Source organism: Kogia breviceps, chromosome 14 (genome assembly GCF_026419965.1).
Source record: "Kogia breviceps isolate mKogBre1 chromosome 14, mKogBre1 haplotype 1, whole genome shotgun sequence".
Classification (NCBI taxonomy): Eukaryota; Metazoa; Chordata; class Mammalia; order Artiodactyla; family Physeteridae; genus Kogia; species Kogia breviceps.
The window spans coordinates 29,120,494-29,133,522 of NC_081323.1; the positions used below are offsets into that span (position 1 = coordinate 29,120,494).

General features: G+C 47.0%; 1 protein-coding gene across 2 annotated transcripts in view; it reads left to right on the forward strand.

The window, feature by feature from the left end:
- The window catches only part of SLC24A3 (solute carrier family 24 member 3), a 467,486-nt gene that overhangs the window by 401,399 nt on the left and 53,058 nt on the right, over window positions 1–13,029 (forward strand). For both annotated transcript variants that reach the window (XM_059038845.2, XM_067012544.1), the window contains exon 7: window positions 5,980–6,054. In XM_059038845.2, coding sequence (XP_058894828.1) covers window positions 5,980–6,054 — 75 coding nt within the window. The remainder of the gene's footprint in view (window positions 1–5,979; window positions 6,055–13,029) is intronic.

Consider the following 13,029-nt stretch of genomic DNA (forward strand, 5'->3'; position numbering starts at 1 on the left):
ATTTATACAGCAGGTTCTTGTTAGTTATCAATTTTATGCATGTTAGTGTATATATGTCAATCCCAATTATCACGACCTATCACTGTCCATTCTCGGCAGTAAATTTCCAGAAAGCAGGAGCCATTTGTATTTCGGTGACTTTTCCCAGGATCGAAGTGTTTTGAAAGTGTACTTGAATAAGGAACAGATGGTAGTGCCAAGACCTCTCCCTCACCTGCTCTGACCCCTAGCACCACTGGTCACCCGTATACCATGTGGGGGACACCCCAGAGCCTCCATCCCTGCTCCACATCGCATGGCTGTCTTTCCTGAGATAAGAATTGGCTGTAGGAACTGTGTCAGCTCAAAAGCTTGGAACAAAACTCATGTTATGATTTTCAAATCCCTTTTCCATGAAATTTGTGTGAAATAACATTTCTCTGAAGTGATAGCAGTTTTATGTTTTATGTCATGTAACTATTATGGTGTTCTGACTGCTTCAATGGCTTTTTAAAAAGGCAAAATGCTCACAAGTTGAGGGTATTTGTTCCTTTTAAAATGTGTCTGCAATGTCAAATTCCATTCTCCATCAAGAAAAATCATAAATATTAAATCATATTATATATGCTATCTATCCATATGTATGTGTGTATACTACCATATATATCAATAGTTGTATATAGACTTGCAATACAAATCCATATACAGAAAATATATAGTTTTATCATGAATAATTAATTTTAACCTCCTGGGAAGAGTGAGAATTCCAGATTATCACTCAACATTTGAATAAAGGAGAAGGTATTTTCCTCTGTTTTGGAAGTGTGGATTGTTTTTTTTTTTTTCTTTTCGCCTCATGCCATTCTGAAGCCAACTGAAATTATAAGAAGGAAACTGAAGCTGCATATTCAATAGAAAAAGAGTGAAATGCACTCCAGAAATAGAAAAGAAATATCGAGATGAAATTCCAGCTGGGAGGGATTCCTAGAGCTATAGGGGAAAACAGAGCCTCTGGCTTTAATTTATGGAGGAGTCTGCCGGCGGATGGCCTCTTATAATCTGTGCCATCTGTATTATTGATTAATGGGGTCAAGGGCAGCATTACTCACTGTTGGTTCTCACCCAGGACCCCTGTTCACTTTGCAAAGTGCTCAGAAAGCACTGTCTTCTCATCACCATCTCCCCGGCTCTGGGTTGGGTGACGCCTGCCAAAAGATGCCAAAGAGCCTCCCTCCCATGTTGATGCAGGGGTGCTGACAGATCCCTCCCTGCCAACAAATGAGTCAGATGGTTGCTGGCCTCTTCTCGAGATAAAAGCCCCTTCACCAAGAAGCAAAGAGAGTGGCTTAGACCCAAGCATCAGTGTATCCACATCTGTGGAAAAGTAAAATATTCCATCAGCAAACAATGAACTGTATTGGTGGTTTTTTTAAAAAAAAGACTAGCTAAATGGAGTAGTTTCCCAGTTTTCTAACTGACTCTCTCCCTCCTGGAATATGTCCATACCCTATCTGTATCCCTGTCTGTTGTCACTTGGTCACTCCTTCTGCCTTGATTACTTGCCCTGAGTCTCTTTACAGCAGTATATTTTTAAATTGAGCTGTGGTATCTGCTTTTTGGTCTCTCACCTGCAACTCTCCCCTCCTTTGGCTACCATCTCTAATGCACCTGCCTAATGGCTTAATGTCACGGAGAAAAAATTATCACAAATGGGTATCTGCTTTTACCCCACCTCTGTTTACGCATTGTAACATAGAGTGTCAGGTCAGGGCCGTGAGACCCAGGCTTCTGGGTTCAGATCCAAGCCCCCACCCCACTGTTAGTTGAATGACTACAGGCAAGGCTTCACCTTGGTCAGGTCCAGATTGCTGGCCAATGAGGGTGACACTGCCCAGCTTTTGGGGTTGCTGTAGGATTGAATGAAATAACCCTTCCAGTCCTCTTGTTTGCAGGAAGTGTCAGGTAAATCTTCACTACTGTGGTGAGTAGTGGTCTCAGAAAGGGAAGGTAGAGGTGGACATGAGGTCATGGTCACAGCTTTCACTATAGACACTGCAGAATCAACGATGCTTTAATTCCTTCTAGGGTGTGGAGAAAAATTACTCCCTAATTTCCCTCCTTATTTGTCCTCCAGTTCATTGCTTCTATAGAAAAAATTGGTTTTGCATAAATAGACTCACAGACATAGAAAACAAACTTATGGTTACCAAAGGGGAAAGTGAAGGGAGGGATGAGTTAGGAATTTGGGATTAACAGATACACACTACTATAAATAAAATAAACAACAAGGACCTGCTTATAACACAGGGAACTATATTCAATACCTTGCAATAACCTGTAATGAAAAAGAATCTGAAAAAGAATATATACGTGTGTGTGTGTATATATATATATATATATATATGTATATAACTGAATCAATTTGCTGTACACCTGAAACATTGTAAATCAACTATACTTCAATTTAAACTTTTTAAATAAATAAATAAATTTTTTAAAAATTGGTTTTGGTAAATGTAGGCTCTGAATCTGGAGCTGAAATTTGGAGATAGTCTATACATTGAAAACTATTCTATTTATAAAGAGATAAAATAGATCACTATCCATGCAGATTTGACATCTAGGCTCAGCGTGAAGTGCATTTCTTGCAGGAGTAAATCTAAGTGGATAACTTGTATTATACTTTCTTATTTTAGTTTTTATTTTCATTAAAGTTATACACACAGAGCTTAAAGAGGCAACCACTTCCAGAAGGCTTCTTATGAAAGACAGCCACCTTCCCGTCCCACCCTTCAGAAGCAGCTACTTTCCACTAGTTTGGTTGTTCCTGACACTTGCTCAGTGTCTCCAAATAATGTGCTTCTATGGCAGTTACTTGACTTTTCAGTTTCCAGAATGCTCCATGGCTTCACAGTAGTGTGGAAGAGGAACGTTAAGGTCTCTTTCAGCCCTGCCCACCCCGACTGCCCAGCCCTCTGTCCTACCCAAACAATTACACCATAAATTTGCTTAAACAGTTGTTTATGCTGTGTTTATTATGACTATGTGACTGTTTATAGCTGAGCCAATAACGGGTAATGATTCATCTTCCTTTCCTGCACAACTCTGTGTTTTCCCTATGGTTTAGGACTGTCTTTTCTGTTGTTGTTCGTTTGCTGAGGTATCTATGCTCTGTTCCCAGAGATCTCCAGTCTCCTTTCTGTGGGTTCAAAATCATAAGATTTTCCATCAGTTTTGTCCTTCTGGCATCATTTCGTGTTGAGTCTTCTGACCTGCTGCAAAAGTTTCATCTTGGAATCTCCTTTTACCATCATTTTGGAATCTTCCTTCACCACCATTCTGGAAATCTTCTTCACTTATTACAATAGATTTGTATTGTTCGGTTTAATGGTTTATTGTAACATAATTCTCTGTAACAGTTGTTTTACTCCCTGATTTTAGTGGAGCACATCCTCCAGTAGCTTTCTGGGAAAAGATACATAGGAATTACATTTTTTACGAGATAATTAAACTTTTATTTTTAGTCTTCTCTCACTCTTAATGAACAATTTGGTTGAGTGTAGAATTCCAGGTTGAAATCATTTTCCTTTCTAATCTTGAAGGCATTCCTCCATTGTCTTCTAGCTTCTAGTGCTTTGGTGAGAAATAAAATGTCATTCTGGTTTTGATCCTTTGTATATATTCCTGTTTTTCTCTCTTTGGTAGTTTCTAGGACCATTTTTTGGTCCTGGTATTTTGAAAATTCACAATGACGTTCATTGGTGTGCATCATTTTGTCCTTTGTGCTGGAAAATGCACATCTTTCTGGGAATTTTTAATTACTTATTTGATTATTTCCTCTCCTCCTTTTTCTGGAACCTCTCTTCTTTAAATGCCAGGTCTCCTGTTTCTGACAAGGTGAGGGATGTGCAGTCACTGGTCTGCTTGAAGAGAGGGAGGAGGTTTGGGATTGAATTCTTAAACAGTCTCACAGTCATCCTGTTTTCAGGCCACATTTACCATCACTTCTAGAGCTTGGCCCGCTGCCAGCTGAATGACCAACTGTTCTTCTGCTTTCAGCCTCCAAAATTTCATTGCTCTTATCAGCTCTTCTATTCTCCTTTCCTCCCAGGTTTATGTCTTGTTTAAAAAAAAAAAAAAAAAAAACAGTCCTTTTGCTGTTACCCTGTTATAGTGCAACAAGAAAGAGCAAAGGTACTGGTATGTGTTCAATCTGCCATCTTTAATTAAAAGCCCAAGTGATTTTTTTAAGAAAATTCAGAATTGATATTTGCCACATGTTTTAAGTCCATTAGCCTAACTATAATAAATTTTAAAATATTCACCACGTTTTATGACCTGATGGAAAATGAACAATCTAGTCCAATTTGTTCTGTTCCGTAGACAGTAAGTGATGGTCACAGGTTCTAAGAGTGTACGGTCCAAGGAGAGTTGATAAAAGGGTAAAGTTTGTTCTAAAGTGATTCTCGTGGCACAAGTTCTTTTCTTGACAACCCTGTCATCTGTAACTTAGATCTGCAAATACACATCCAAATAAGGCAAAATTAGCAACAGAAAATAACTCAGTGTCCCTACAGCAGTGGAAGAATGCGTTAATGAAAAGAAGCTGGCCTCATTATTCATTTATGGTTCTATTTAAGTCATATCTTTCATGTTATTTGAATCCAGAGAGCCCTCTCTGGTTTGACTTTGCCTGATCTTTTCTTCGTAGCCGCACACAGCAGTAGGGGAGGGAAGAGGCGCCAAAGGCGGTCTTGTCCCTGGAATCCCTTTTCCTGTTGTCTTTGGTGCACCATGTGCCTGTCGTTGTCCCAGCTGAGAGGTGTCATTTGCTTTGTCCTTTTCCGCTTATGAGGCCAAGGGCAAAGGCAGCTAGAAGTGTCCTGTGGCCCTGGGGTGGCTGACACTTTTCTAGGGAGGTGGGAGGGACTGTGAGTGACAGCCCAGGAAGCAACTCCCACGGGGCACTGGGACTCTCCCAGGCTCCTTTGGGGGAGTCTGCGAAAATGGACCTACTCTGCAGAGCAGAGGAAAAATACCAGCTTTCTCGCCAAAAGAGACTGTGAAGGACTTGCAGAGGAGAAATGACTCTTCCTCCAGAGCAGGGATCTTAAGCTGGGCCCCTCCCCCTCTCTCCTCCCCGACCCCTCCCCACAGCCCCTCCTCCCACAGTGCCCAGCGGGGCCCCGCCCCCACCCCTCCTTCTGCACCAGGGGCCTCCTTCTCCTGCAGGAAGTCTGCACACAGGAGGCCAAGCCTGCTTATCCTCCAGCAAGGTGTCCCGCTGGTCTCAGCAGAGTCACCACATCTTTAAAGGGACAGCTCCCTACTGCTAAGATGATGTTTTCTCCAGATCAATATGCAAATCAATCTTTTAAAAATACTGATGAAGCCAGGGGTCAAGTGCCCACAAGGCCAGGCATATAATAGAGAGGAGAGAAGAGGGCGTTGGGAGTGGGGGGGGAGACTGCAAATCAGCTGTCCGCGCCTCTTCTGAAGGATGGCAGCTGCTCAGCCCTGGGTAGCGTGTTGACAAGGACACAGGGTCAGGTAGCTTCTCCGGTCCGTGTGGTGTTAGGGATGCTGAGGCTGGCGGGCTCCTGGGAGACATGGGACTTTGGTTCGGCTGTGTAGAACCTTCCTCAGATTGTCCGTTTACACAGCTTTCCCTCTCCTCTGGGGGCCAGACCCCAGTCATGGCTGAGCAGCCCTCCCAGTTCCCCGGCCTAATCCTGGTCTTCTCTCCTGGGCATCTCCCCCTAATGAAGTCCTTGCAGGTTTAACCCCATCTTCGCATCCTATTTTCAGGAGACCCAGACTGTTATGCCTAAAGACTTCAGTATATTCCTATCAACTGGCAGATGGCCTGGGTCTCCAGGACAGAGACACAAATGCTAGGTTGTGTGTCTGGGTCATCACTGGCCACAGCGCCAGGAGCCGGGCTGTCTCCCTCGCACAGTTGATGTCCTGTTTCTCACCTCCTTTCCCCTTTTCCTCCAGGTCGTGGCTCTGTCCTCCTGGTGCCTGTTGAGGGACTCCATTTACTACACGCTGTCCGTGGTCGCGCTCATCGTGGTAAGTGTGTAATGGGCACCTTGCCTGGATTCCTGGCCTCTTATCTCCCAATCGTCCTTCTCAGCTTGGGGTGACGTGTGGCTCCTCCAAGTGGAGCAGGTGTGTGGAGGCGGCTACTTTGGTCACTCAGAACCCCAGCCTGATGGTCCGGTGCTCAGAACAGGAGCTGGCTCTGGTTCCCCCAGCTCCATGAGCATCCCCTGCTATTTTCCTACGATTCCCCTGACCCTTTGCACTCACTTTCCTCATGGGCTCCTCTGTAACTCCCTTCAGCATCCCTAGATGTGGACCTTCCTTCTCCCCCTTTTACTCTGTGCACTCTCCCAGGACACACCCTGCCCATCCCACAGTACCCGTTGCCATTACCGCCTTCACGCGGACACGCCCACACTGTGTCCCTAGCAGTGGGTAAGCAACTCTCTATTAGACACCTTCATGCCCCAGACCCAATGTGTCTCTACACTTACGATGATTTCCCCAAGACTGGACCCTCCTCCTTTATTTCAGCCCCCATTCCTACCCTAGCTACCCAGCCTGGGAATGATATTAAACTGCCCCCAACATACTCATTTGGCTTCATTGTCCTGTGGATTTTCACTTTGTAAAAGTCTCCCCAGTGTGTCCCCAGTAGCCCGTTTTCCTTGAGGCTTTTTGCATCTCTGGCCTGAACTGATGAAGCTCATTGCAGATTAATGTAATGAGTAGCATCACAGCTGCCCACCCCCTCCCCCTCTACTCCCCCCTCCCTGGTCAGTCCTCAGAGCTGTCCAAATGGTGTCTCGACAAAGAACACCTGCAAATGCCAGTCCTGTGTTTATATGATCAGTGGCTCCATGTCCTGTGGGGACAAACCCAAATCCCTTAGCTTGGCAAGCCGAGACGTCCAGGAGAAGGGCAGCAAATCAGAATAACACATGGGAATCGGGAGACCTGGCTCTTAATTTGGGTCCGCTTCTCACTAGCTCTAAGGACCTTGGAGAAATCAGTGTCTCCAGGTCTTAGTTTCCTTACGCACAGAACGGAAATAGATCCTCTGAAGGATTTACTTACCTGTTTACAAAGCACTTACCTGTATATTATTTAATTATAAATAATTAATTTAATTATAAATTAGATTTAATTATAAAGCTATCTACAAATAAGTCAAAAGTGATGTTTAATATAAGACTTTCCCCAAGGAATCAGATGGGTTAGTTAAGTCAACAGCAACTCCAAGTGAAGAGCTTGGGTTTACAACCACAGCTCCCTCATTCCAGGGGCGATTGACGATCAGGAGGGTTGAGACCAGCCCCAAGGGCAGAAGTGCTCTGACGCCCACGTTGGACTGAAAACACAGTGTGTCCGTTGAATTCCCAGTCAGCAGACTTAAGGACACCTATGAGCTCTGTGTTTTTGTACCTGTGGAAGAGGTACGATCACCCCCAGATCTAGAAGCCTCTGTTCACCCAGCCTAGACTGCTCAAACACGCTCTGAAGGATCTTTGTCCTGTGATGCCCGATCCCATACAGTTCACATGCATTCTGCTCTTCTGCTGTCAGGGTATTTTAGGATGATTTATGAAAATTACATTTTTCAAGAGACGCGTTAGTGGATGGGGTCAATGAACGCAGTTCTCCATTTTACTGAATTCCAGAAGGAGGTGTCCACCCTCCTAGAGACAAGGCGATGAGCCAGAACAGTGCAGTCCAAGACCCCCTGGGAGGGACTTCCCTGGAGGCGCAGTGGTTAAGAATCGATGCCTGCCAATGCAGGGGACACAGGTTTGAGCCCTGGTCCAGGAAGATCCCACATGCCGTGGAGCAACTGAGCCCAAGAGCCACAACTACTGAAGCCCGCATGCCACAACTACTGAAGTCCATGCGCCTAGAGCCCATGCTCTGCAACAAGAAAAGCCACTGCAGTGAGTAGCACCACAAAGAAGAGCAGCCCCTGCTCCCCACAACTAGAGAGAAAGCCCGCAGGCAGCAATGAAGACCTGACACAGGCAAAAATAAATATGTAAATAAATGTATACCAAAGGGAAAAAAAAAACAAGACCCCGTGGGAGCACGGACTCGGCAACGTCCACGCCCGTTGGCAGATTTGCTGGCATCGGCTTCACTGTTTTCACATAGACACCTCCTGGACCGTGTGTGAAATAACCTGTCTTCTGTCACATTTATCTGGACGTGTTCAAGATAGAACAAATGTAATTGTCGCTAATGATGTGTGAAGAAACAAAGCGGTTTTGCAGCCTCAGGCTGTGGGCGACGCTCACCTGACCGGGGTCTTTGGGCAAAGCAATCACCTGCCGAGGATGAATCAGAGCTGACTCAGCTGCTTGCAGGATGCCAGAAGCTCTGTGTTCCCTCCAATGGCAACAGAGTCAAAAGCAAGTGATTCTTTGCTGTGACCTAGAGATTGGACTGTGTATTTACCGACCTGACGTCAAGGCTAGATTTTTATGATCTTGAGAAAAATTACCTTTCTCCCCTGTTATGAAGTAATGGAAAAGAGAACGTCTGGGTCCTCAGGGTTTGGTCTTGGTTCTTTCTACTTTAAGTGGTGTTCCTCCAAATTCAGCAGCACAGGAAACGCTCAGCATGCCTCCTGGAAACATGCAAACCAGAGATTTTAATTCAGTAGATCCTGGGGTTGGACCCAGGAAGCTTCACTTCAACCAGAATCTTCCCCCGTGATTCTGATGCCAGTGGCACCCACTGCACTTGGAGAAACTCAACCTCAAATACGGTTGGACACCATTTCCTCAGATGTTCATCTGCTGCAGGCGAGGATCGTCTTGAAAGGGGAAGCATCATGGCAGCTTGGTTGTCTGGATTTCTGAGGGCTGTTCGTTCTTGCAGTCATTTTCACATGAGACTTAAAACCAGCCTGAGGGGCTTCCCTGGTGGCGCAGTGGTTGAGAGTCCGCCTGCCGATGCAAGGGACACGGGTTCGTGCCCCGGTCCGGGAAGATCCCACATGCCGCGGAGCGGCTGGGCCCGTGAGCCATGGCCGCTGAGCCTGCGCGTCCGGAGCCCGTGCTCCACAATGGGAGAGGCCACAACAGTGAGAGGCCCATGTACCGAAAAAAAAAAAAAAAAAAAAGCCTGAGGAGCAAAACAGCCAAATACCCGAAGAGCAGCACTTAGCCAAGGAGGTTCCTCAGTGTCCACAGATCTCTTCCATGTGCCAACCCCAGGCCGCTGCTCCACACGCCATATCTTTTTGTCAAGGTTTCCTAGTCTCCTCTTTCTATGTTTTCCCTAATGCCATGGTAACAGCATCACTTTTCTTTGGGTTTTCCTTGTATAACACAAAGCTTGTCCATTGGACTCTGCGATGGGCACTGAAAAGTCCTGTATTTAGAACCCTCCTCCTACCCACAAATAATTACCAATAATTATCTGAATAATTGATTTTAACTATTAGGGGTTTTTTTACTCTCTCCCCCTTTTTATGGCTCTGAAATGTTCAGAAGGCAGTCCCCTGAGGTGCCGCAATGAAGAGCTCATTCACCCGGAGGGCAAGTCCTGACTAAATGGGACCAGAGGCCACTTCTAAATACATCTGCCCGCAGGGAGGAGCCCCAAGGACAGTCCCTCAGGGCTGGGGATCCAAAGAGCAGGAAAGACCACGTCTCCAGGGACGCTTAGGGCCGCTGGTCCAGGGAGTGCTGATGGGGTTGTTACTACCTGGATTCTGAAACAGCTGACATGGAAGCTGATGCAGAGGGCCAGGCCAAAAAGCAGAAACACAGCACAGGTGTTCTGAAACCAACAGAGCTTCAAACAGTTAACTTAGAGACAAGGGACTCGGTTCACGTCGATATCTGGGATTTACCGGACCTTTGCTCTCTGCTATTTTCTAGTTTGTTTGTTGTTGCTGTTTTTTAAAGAGAGAGCAAAAAAATAAATAGATAAATAAAGAGAGAGCGGAAGAAATTAAGAACATGCTCTCATCTAAAGCAGTTCTAATTGCAAAAGCATACAGCACCTCTCAGCGCCCTTCCCCCGCCCCGTCAGGCATCCCCCTTTAGCCCAGATGACATTCTCTACAGTGAAGCATCCGGTCCTGGAGAAGCTTGCCATGGCCCAGGAAGCTCACCCCATGACTTGGTCCTCTCTCTGCAAGAGAGGTGTCGCTGTTTAGGTTCTGAGAGCATCCTGGGTCCTTGGGAGCATGTCCTGTGTGCATCTACATGATGGACAGTCTGCAGACCCTCATGGACACTTGCTCTCTCTCACACCAAGGACCCACCCCCATCTGACTGTGGCAGCTCCAGCCTCCCCATCTTCTTTCTCCAAATTCCAGCAGACCCTACAGACAGTCTCTTTTATTGAAATGTTACTGTAATTTACATAATCATGTAATTTACATAAATGCAAATGATTCATTACATCGTCAATCTAACAGCTGCCCTAAAAGGAATACTTTATTTTTACCCTTCATCTCTGCTTCAAGATGGGGGATTATGAGCACCAAGAGAAGGGAAACTTCCAGGGGGTATGGAGAGGCCTCTGAGACAGGTTCCAGATAACAGACAGGCTCACAAATGCAGCTTGGGGGAGGAGGGGCTGCCCACCTGGAGAAGGGCCAGGTGGGCCACTGGCAGTTGGGGGACCCCTCAGGGCCACCTGAGCACCGGCACAGCAGCAAGGCTCATCCGAGGTGACACTGCCCTCTCACTCAGTGCAGCCTCCCACTCTGATAAAGAGAGAAAACTCAGCTGCCCCATCTGCCCGAGACAGCCTAGGCAGCGCCGTCCAATATGATAGCCACCAAGCACATGAGCCTTTGAGCTCTTTTTTAAAAATTTTTATTTTATATTGGAGTAGAGTTGATTTACAATGTTGTGTTAGTTTCAGGGGTACAGCAAAGTGATTCAGTTATACATATACATGCATCTATTCTTTTTCAAATTCTTTTCCCATTTAGCCATTGTACTCTTGAAATACAACCATTGCAGCCAAGGAACTGAACCTTATTTCATTAATTTCAGTGTATGAGGCCACATGTGGCTGCACCTATCATCTTGGATAGCACAGCTGTAGAGAGCAAATCCTTCCATAGAAAGTGTACCTACATTCTCACAGGCACTTTTAACAGGCATAGACTCCATACTTCCTACGGGACTCAGTACAGTGTCAGGTCTGTCGATGGAGATTTCCTAGTTCAATACTCACCGCTGCGCAAGCAGCTGTGATAGGAGCCCCGTTTTACAGATGGCAACACCAAGGCTCCAGAAACCCAGGGATTTGCTCAAGGTGAGCGAGCTGCAACCCCTCAGGCCAACTGGAGCAGGAGGATAAGATGTACAGCTGCATCAGCCCAGCAAAGAATTCAGGTTTTCCCTCCAACAAAACCTTCCTGGTACAGTCCGGCTTTACCCCACCTACCACGAAATCCACCTTCACAGGGGCGCCCGAAGGAAGTGCTTACTTTACATTTGGAGACTGAACGTCTGCCTCCCTCTCCTGGAAGTCTTTCATTAAGACGACTCATCTTAAATCTCCTTATCTCGCCCTTTCTGTGAGAGGAAAGTGCCTGACATGTACCCTGCTGACTGTCCTCTGGTGCCTGCTGGCCTCCACACCCATCCCCCTCGGGCCCTTCCTCCCTCTCCAGTTTGGAGACCCTGAGGCCCTTCTGCTCACGATTACATCTCAGGGCCCCAGCAAAGCGCGGATGACACTGGCAGCCAGAAGATTCTCACAGAGAAGGATGTGAGAGAACATTCAAGTTCCTCAAACAAACCAGGGGGTCCCCTGTTCCCTAATCCCTGCCACAGTGAGGAGGCAGGGCTGCTCTAAGTGGTGCCGGGGTCAGGGAGGGAGCCGGGGCATCTGAGCATTTGCTCCTGGAACCGGGAATCGGGTTGGCTGGATGGGATTCCAGGAGACTTGCTCTTTCCCGAGGACAGCAACTTGGACATTTTAGTTCCTCGCCTGTGTTTTTGCGCTGCTGAGCGAACGCAGCCTTTTGCTTTAACAACCGTCATCTCCTGTATCCTAAATCGGTCCTCTCATCACTGTTTCTTCTGCTGTGGCCTGCCCTGCAGGTTGATATGGGATGTCCAGCTCTGCTCAAGCCCTGCCTTTAGTTCCTACCCTCCTGCATCCCCAGCACCATCAGGTCGGCCAGCTGGAGATGCTCATGTCAGAATTACTATTTACCCTTCAACTGGAAACCATATCTGTGCCTCACAGCTGTTTTCCAATGTATTCCATCTGATTCCTCCCCTCAGAGGGAATCGCCATGGGCTCCGCTAAGCCACCCGCACCCCTGTCCCTGAAGCCGGAGGAAGGCAGGGCTCCAGTAGGCACATCTCCTGAGGGCATCTACGCTGTGGGGCGGGGGGAGCAGTTTCCCTTCCCAGCAACACGGGGAAGATGTTCAAGGTTTCAGTCTCTTGAAAGAGAATGATGGTGTTGATTTTCTCCTTTTACCTTCACTGCTTAAAATTCCGATGGTGCCAGAGATTACTGTACAAGCTACGAGATCTCAACTCCAGCACAGCAGCCGCCCAGCGCCATGGTTACCGCTTACAACCAGCCAGCCCAGGGCCACTGTACGCTGCGGGGCCAGCCTGGCCTCTCCTCTCCTGCCCACTTGCCTGCGACTACCGGCTGTCTGTTCCTTGCTGTTCCGCCTTGAGTTCCCTGGGTTGCTCTGTCATCCAGGGATTCACCTGCCTGATGGAAGCCTGTCTCTCTCGGAAGAATTCTAGAGCAGACACCAGCACTGAAAAGCTGGTTTCCATGGTACCCAAGCGTTTCTCCGAGGCCTGGAGGAAAGAGAGTTTTTTCAGATTCACTCCTGTGAGTTCCCATTTAGCTCGTCTGCGGAACACGTGGAAAGCTTAGCATGAAGCGGGGGGTTGCTCTGGAGGAACCAGATATGGGTCAGAGAACAGGTCCTTGACCAGCCAGGCAGCAAATCTGGGACCCAGAGATCAGCGCACCCACGCGGGTCCTGGCGGGGGGTGGGGCAAT